This window comes from Pollachius pollachius (assembly GCF_949987615.1).
Source record: "Pollachius pollachius genome assembly, chromosome: 8".
Classification (NCBI taxonomy): Eukaryota; Metazoa; Chordata; class Actinopteri; order Gadiformes; family Gadidae; genus Pollachius; species Pollachius pollachius.
The window spans coordinates 20,788,297-20,795,406 of NC_136941.1; the positions used below are offsets into that span (position 1 = coordinate 20,788,297).

General features: G+C 43.9%; 1 protein-coding gene across 2 annotated transcripts in view; it reads left to right on the forward strand.

The window, feature by feature from the left end:
• Positions 1–1,196: 1,196 nt before the first annotated feature.
• Positions 1,197–7,110, forward strand: part of arhgef25a (Rho guanine nucleotide exchange factor (GEF) 25a) — a 50,007-nt gene continuing 44,093 nt past the window's right edge. The window contains exons 1-2 of one of the 2 annotated variants that reach the window (XM_079742545.1): positions 1,197–1,406; positions 2,895–3,024. In XM_079742545.1, the coding sequence (XP_079598671.1) occupies positions 1,311–1,406; positions 2,895–3,024 (226 nt within the window). In that variant the 5' untranslated portion in view covers positions 1,197–1,310. The remainder of the gene's footprint in view (positions 1,407–2,894; positions 3,025–7,110) is intronic. The other variant, XM_079742544.1, reaches the window with a different exon arrangement.

Here is a 7,110-nt window from a genome sequence, read left to right on the forward strand (position 1 = left end):
TGTTCAAGTAGGGAGGGTTAGATGGTTGTGTAGTGTTTCCACTGGCCGATGACCAGTGGAACTATTAGAAGAGGGTTATTTTATACAGACTGTCTTCTTACAGCAGATCCTTATGAGGCTTGATTTCAATATGGCTTGGTTTAGCTGCATGTACGTACACACACACACACACACACACACACACACACACACACACACACACACACACACACACACACACACACACCATACTGTGATTACATAAACCCTATCAGCAAAATCCTGTTTTCATAAATCATATTTAGCACAGCTACATCTCGGTGTGCATGTCGACGAAGTTTCTCCATTTTGTTATAGGAGTTGTGCTCCACTGTGTGTTCATACCATATTTGGGTCTGCCCCCTTGCTCTTTAGAGGTCACAGCAGAGGTGGGAGGAGCCAGCCTGACCCGTCAAGGTACTTCTGAGGGGAAATAATTGATTCCCTTCAGAGTAAAAGCGGACAAGCGTGGAAGATGAGAAAAAATAAAGAGATGAAAGTAAAGATGGATGGATAGAAAGAGAGTTCTGTTATGAGGCAGGAGGGGGGGGGTGCTGTACTGGCCAATGAAGGGGGGTGAGGTGGCCCTCCAGTCAGACCACATTGCTGCTGCAACAGTGAAGAGAAGAGAGATTGGTCAGGCTGCAGGCCAAACAGGACTTGGAGACACCATCACAATGGAAACAGAGAGAAAACACTCTGAGGAAATAGTAAGCCGTTTTCTCAGGCTTTAGTCTAGTCTCTATGCAGGTCTCTTGTCTGTTCTAGTCACCCTCGCCGAGCTACAGAACAGAGGAGGACTCCTTGTGTGGTTACTTTCACCTTTGTGCACAAGTGTGTGTATGGGAGTGTTTCTGGGCATTTCAAGCAAGTAGAGCCAGGAGCACGGACAGAAGACTTGCTTTGGGACTGCGGCCAGAGCCTATTCCCGCATCCAGACGAAAACATACCTCGCCTCCATGATCAATTATTCATGTGTGTGAAAGTTCCTGTGGGTCAGGGCCAAGCCTAGGTGGCTACTACTCTACTGACACTGCAACGGCTGCTGCTGCTCTGAGACACAGATGCCTGGACATGGACGGACAGACAGAGAGAGAGAGTCATAGTAAGAGAGAGTGTTTGAGAATGAGAAGAGAGAGAAAGTAAGACTGTAAGAGAATGAGGAGGAGTGGAGGGCAAAACACAACAGCAGCAGAAGAGGAAAAGAGAAAAGGAGCCCAAGCAGCCAAATTCGCAGATTCCAGGAGGAGAGTTGTGTGTGTGCGTGTGTGTTGTATGTCTTCGTTGAGAGTATGAAGGCGTTGCAGAAGAACCAGGGGCGTACTGACCAGATGCTGGGAGCCATGGCAGACATCCTGACATCATTAGCCATCCCTAGTCAGCAGTGGGTGAGTGGAAGCTCTTGTTTTTATAGTGTCCACAGTGTGAAGGGTTAACTCTAGTCTGTGTGTGTCTAGCTGATCTATAGCACACAACTGCAATGTAAATCACTGGCTTCAGTTATCATCTCTCAAACTGGGCATGAAAAACCTAGCAGTGCTAATGGCATTCAAATTAGGTGTGTGTGTGTGTGTGTGTGTGTGTGTGTGTGTGTGTGTGTGTGTGTGTGTGTGCGTGTGTGTGTGTATGTGTGTGTGTACGTCTGTGTGTTTGTGTGTGTGAGTGTGTGTGTGTGTATGTCTGTGTGTGTGTGAGAGTAATCCCAATTGTAGAATGATGGACACTCTAAAGTCTTCCTCGATTGATAATGACCTACAACACATCTTCATATCTAACCTTTGCCATTCAACACAGGAAAGTTTCCATACACAAACGTTAGATAACATTTTTGTATGTCAGGAGGAAGAAAAAAATAGTAACACGATTTTTTCGCCATAATAGGGAGAGAGAGAGAGAGAGAGAGAGAGAGAGAGAGAGAGAGAGGGAGACAAAGCAATAAAAGGAACACATGAGGAGGAGGGACTGATGTCTCTGGTACGTGTTGGTCTCTCTCTCCAGCACTACAGAACTTGTTGTTTCTGTAGATACAGGAAGCAGGGGAGCAGCGATCAAGTCCTGAGTCATCACTTCTAGAGTTTCAGCGCAGCCCGACACCCAGATGTCCCCCCTGTTCTCTGCGAGTCAGTGGCTCTGAGCAAACAAATACAGAGACCACACATAGAACGAAAGGAGAAAAGACACCAAGTATAGAAAACAAAGGAAAAAGACAGAAAAGAAAGAAAGAAAAGAAAGGCAGATTTGTAAAGTGTGAAGTGTATCTTGCCCTTGACAAATCTTTTTCCTTCAAGTAATCAGTCTGGCTAGTCTGGTTTGGAACCAAAATAACTTTCTTATCTCAAGACTTTTTTTGTTTCAACCTCTAGTGAGAAATGAAACCATTTAAATACAGAAAATGCAGTTTCCAACCCTGCATTTGAAGACTCAGATTGTGAACTGTTCTTTGCTGTATTGCTGTAAACAGTAATCTATAACTTGCATGTTCCACAGACTATGCTAGAAAGAGCTGTGGCTTTCTCCTTCAGAGTTTGCCTTGGAAAATGGCCTACTTTGAGGAGTGATTTCCTTCCAAGTAGACAGCTATTAACCCTTACGCTGTAGTCCACGCTGCAAACCTTACGCACTCATTCTTCAATCAACCATATACCCGAAGGTTACCAGTTCGTTCTCTGGCTCCTCCTTGCTGAGTGTCGAGGTGTCCCTGAGCAGGTAAGTGCTCCTGATGAGCTGGCTGTCAACCCTGCGTGATTACCTCCGCCATTGGTGTGTGAATCCGTGTTTGAACGGTTGTAAGTCACTTTGGATAAAACTGGCAGCAAAATCCCCAAAATGTTAATCTAAAAAATGAACGTTGTTTAAGAATGGATGTGCATGTTCAGCTTACAGAGGGCGGTGAAGGGGAAACCCCAGCGAGAGAGGCGGGATCCTCCGTCCAGGGCCCTTGGGGACCCGTGGGGCTGGACTGGGACCAGGACCCCCCAGAAGACTCGGACAGGAGGGAGAGAACAGGTAAGACCTGTCGCTGTGCAGTGGGCCTCGACAGAGTGTCTGTTTAAACACTGGGCTTTGACAAACAGGTCGCAACTCTTTTGTTGACAACGGAAAAACAAAACACAGGTCACTCTGATTGTCTTGGAGAAGGACTTACTTCTAACTTTTTCAACATATTTTTCAGGAAGAGAGAGAGTGTCTTTGTACAAAAGGAGGTTGTCCATCTGGTACAAATTCAACACATTGACAACAATAAAGCAGCTTGTGGTGCCTGCGAACCTCATGCCGAGCAAGGTTCAGATCTTTGACTTATTACAGGAATATTTCCAAAGAAATTAAGATGTAAGCTGGGAACAGCACGTTGGAGCACGAGGAATGGGATGCAATCCTCTGCATTGCGATTGGTTAATACAAGTGACCAAACATGCTAGCTGTGCGTTAAGAGACTTCAAATAACCTCCACAGTGGATTCCAATTGGTTGACTTGATGAAATGTCCAAAAAGAAAAGGAAAACACTAAATATCCTTCTTCCTACCTGCATCTAAAAGAGGGAGACAGACCTGAACAAAAGAAGTGAGTGTGAGAGAGGTAGCGGAGAAGAGAGAGGTAGCAGAGAAGAGAGAGCGGTAGCAGATAAAAGAGAGAGAGAGGCAGCATAGAAGAGAGAGAGAGGTAGCAGAGAAAAAGAGAGCGAGGTAGCAGAGAAGAGAGAGAGAGAGAGAGAGAGAGAGAGAGAGAGAGAGAGAGAAGAGAGAAAAAAATAGAGAGAGGTAGCAGAGAAAAGAGAGAGGTAGCAGAGAAGAGAGAGAGAGGGAGAGAGAGAGAAAAAGAGAGGTAGCAGAGAAGAGAGAGAGAAGTAGCAGAGAAGAGAGAGAGGTAGCAAATAAGAGAGAGAGATAGAGAGATAGATGAGAAGAAAAATAGAGGGAGAAGGAGAAAGAGAGGTAGCAGAGAAAACAGAGAGAGAGATAGAGAGGTAGTGATATAGGGGGAGAAAGGGGAAAGTGAACAAGGAGGAGAGAATAGCTTTAACGTGTGCCTGTCTCTAGTGTGTGTGGGTTTCATACGCACACAACCGTTTCCAGATGGGGTAGAGATCACATTCAGACGCCCTCTCACCTTTTGCCTCCTCAGATGTATTTATTTTTAAACACACAAAAAACACAATTGCAGTTGGGGCTTAATTTAGCTACGAACGTTTTGCATGCAATGCCATTTTCCTTGAGCACCCGGGAACAAAAGGAGCTTTGTAGCTGGCTTGAGTGTGTGTGTGTGTGTGTGTGTGTGTGTGTGTGTGTGTGTGTGTGTGTGTGTGTGTGTGTGTGTCTGTGTGTGTTTGTGTGTGTGTGTTTGCGCCTGTGTGTGTGTGTTTGCGCCTGTGTGTGTGTGTGTGTGTGTGTGTGTGTGTGTGTGAGTGGTGTGTACCATGTGTTTGTACTGCTAAGTGCGGCAGTATATGGTGTCTGGGTGATGGGCGTGTCAGTACCAACAGGAAGCTGTCAGCGATGCTTATCTGTAATGGCTGTATTTATATGGATTGTGCTAGCAAAGCTCTTTCCCCCAAATATTATCTTAGCTCACGGCCCACAGTTTAAAAGAGGACAAAAAGCGCAGGAATGCATGTGTGGATTGCAGTGGAAGAAGGCCTTCTGGAGGATGTTAGTCGTGTTCCTCAAAGAACAAGATGATTTGAATCTGATTCTACACAATCCGGGCATTGACAGGATTATTATCTATAGGTAGATGTTTGATGTTGTCCTCAGCTGAAATCATTTATCATATCCAAGTTTTGAAGTACACTATGGCCAGAAACAGATTTTATAATATCCTAGAGGAGTGATTCCATCCATGCCGGGTAGAAATACAAGTTATAGGTTAATGTCTACAGGTACCAGGTTAAAGGTTACAGGTTACAAGTTACAGGTTACAGGTTACAGGTTACATTTTAAAGGGTACAAGTTAAAAGTAACAGGTTACAGGTTACAAGTTGCAGGTTACAGGGTACAAGTTACAGGTAACAGGTTACAGGTAACATGTTACAGGCTACATGTTACAGGTAACAGGTAACATACAGTTGACAGGTTACAGGTTACAAGTTACAGGTTACAGGTTAAATTTTAAAGGGTACAAGTTACAGGTAACCGGTTACAGGTTACATGTTACAGGTTACATGTTACAGCGTACATGTTACAGGTAACCGGTGACATGTTACAGTTGACAGGTTACAGGTTACAGGGTACAAGTTACAGGTAACAGCTTACAAGTTAAAGGTTACAGGGTACACGTTTCAGGTAACAGGTAACTGGTTACAGGTTACAAATTACAGGTTACAGGGTACAAGTTACAGGTAACAGGTTACAAGTTACAGGTTACAGGGTACAAGTTACAGGGAACAGGTTAGAAGTTACAGGTTACAGGGTACAAGTTACAGGTAACAGGTTACAAGTTAAAGGTTACAGGTTAAAGGTTACAGGGTACACGTTTCAGGTAACAGGTTACTGGTTACAGGTTACAAATTACAGGTTACTTGGTACAAGTTACAGGTTACTGGTTACAGGTTACAGGCTACAAGTTACAGGTTACAGATTAAAGTTACATGTCACAGGTTAGAGGTAACAGGTTACAGGTCACAGGTTACAGGTTACTGGTTACAGGTTACAAATTACAGGTTACAGGTTACAGGGTGCAAGTTACAGGTTACTGGTTACAGGTTAGAGGGTACATGTTACAGGTAACAGGTTGCAGGTTACAGTTGACAGGTTACAAGTTACAGGTTACAGGGTACAAGTTAGAGGTAACAGGTTACAATTTACAGGTCACAGGTTACAGGTTAGAAGTTACAGGTTACTGGTTACAGGTTAGAAGTTACCGGTTACAGGGTACAAGTTACAGGTAACAGGTTACAAGTTAAAGGTTACAGGTTAAAGGTTACAGGGTACACGTTTCAGGTAACAGGTTACTGGTTACAGGTTACAAATTACAGGTTACTTGGTACAAGTTACAGGTTACTGGTTACAGGTTACAGGTTACAAGTTACAGGTTACAGATTAAAGTTACATGTCACAGGTTAGAGGTAACAGGTTACAGGTCACAGGTTACAGGTTACTGGTTACAGGTTACAAATTACAGGTTACAGGTTACAGGGTGCAAGTTACAGGTTACTGGTTACAGGTTAGAGGATGCCAGTTACAGGTTACTGGTTACAGGTTACAGGTTCTAAGTTACAGGTTACAGGTTAAAGTTACATGTCACAGGTTACAGGTTACTGGTTACAGGTTACAAATTACAGGTTACAGGTTACAGGGTGCAAGTTACAGGTTACTGGTTACAGGTTAGAGGGTACATGTTACAGGTAACAGGTTGCAGGTTACAGTTGACAGGTTACAAGTTACAGGTAACAGGTTACAAGTTACAGGTCACAGGTTACAGGTTACAAGTTACAGGTTACTGGTTACAGGTTAGAAGTTACCGGTTACAGGGTACAAGTTACAGGTAACAGGTTACAAGTTAAAGGTTACAGGTTAAAGGTTACAGGGTACACGTTTCAGGTAACAGGTTACTGGTTACAGGTTACAAATTACAGGTTACTTGGTACAAGTTACAGGTTACTGGTTACAGGTTACAGGTTACAAGTTACAGGTTACAGATTAAAGTTACATGTCACAGGTTAGAGGTAACAGGTTACAGGTCACAGGTTACAGGTTACTGGTTACAGGTTACAAATTACAGGTTACAGGTTACAGGGTGCAAGTTATAGGTTACTGGTTACAGGTTAGAGGGTGCAAGTTACAGGTTACTGGTTACAGGTTACAGGTTCTAAGTTACAGGTTACAGGTTAAAGTAACATGTCACAGGTTACAGGTTACATAGTCAGAACTCATAGTAACTGCTAACACCTTGCTCCTTATGTTCTGTCAATCCCTTTCCTCTAGATGACCTCTGTTCTTGCATGTGTGTGTGTATTTCTTCTTCCAAACCGTTGTTTTTTCCTCAAGATCATATTTCTTGCAAATCTTTCTGGACTACAAAATCCTGCCCCCCCCCCCCCCCACCACCACCACCACCACCACCACCAAACTACTTCTCTCTCTCTCTCAGATAGT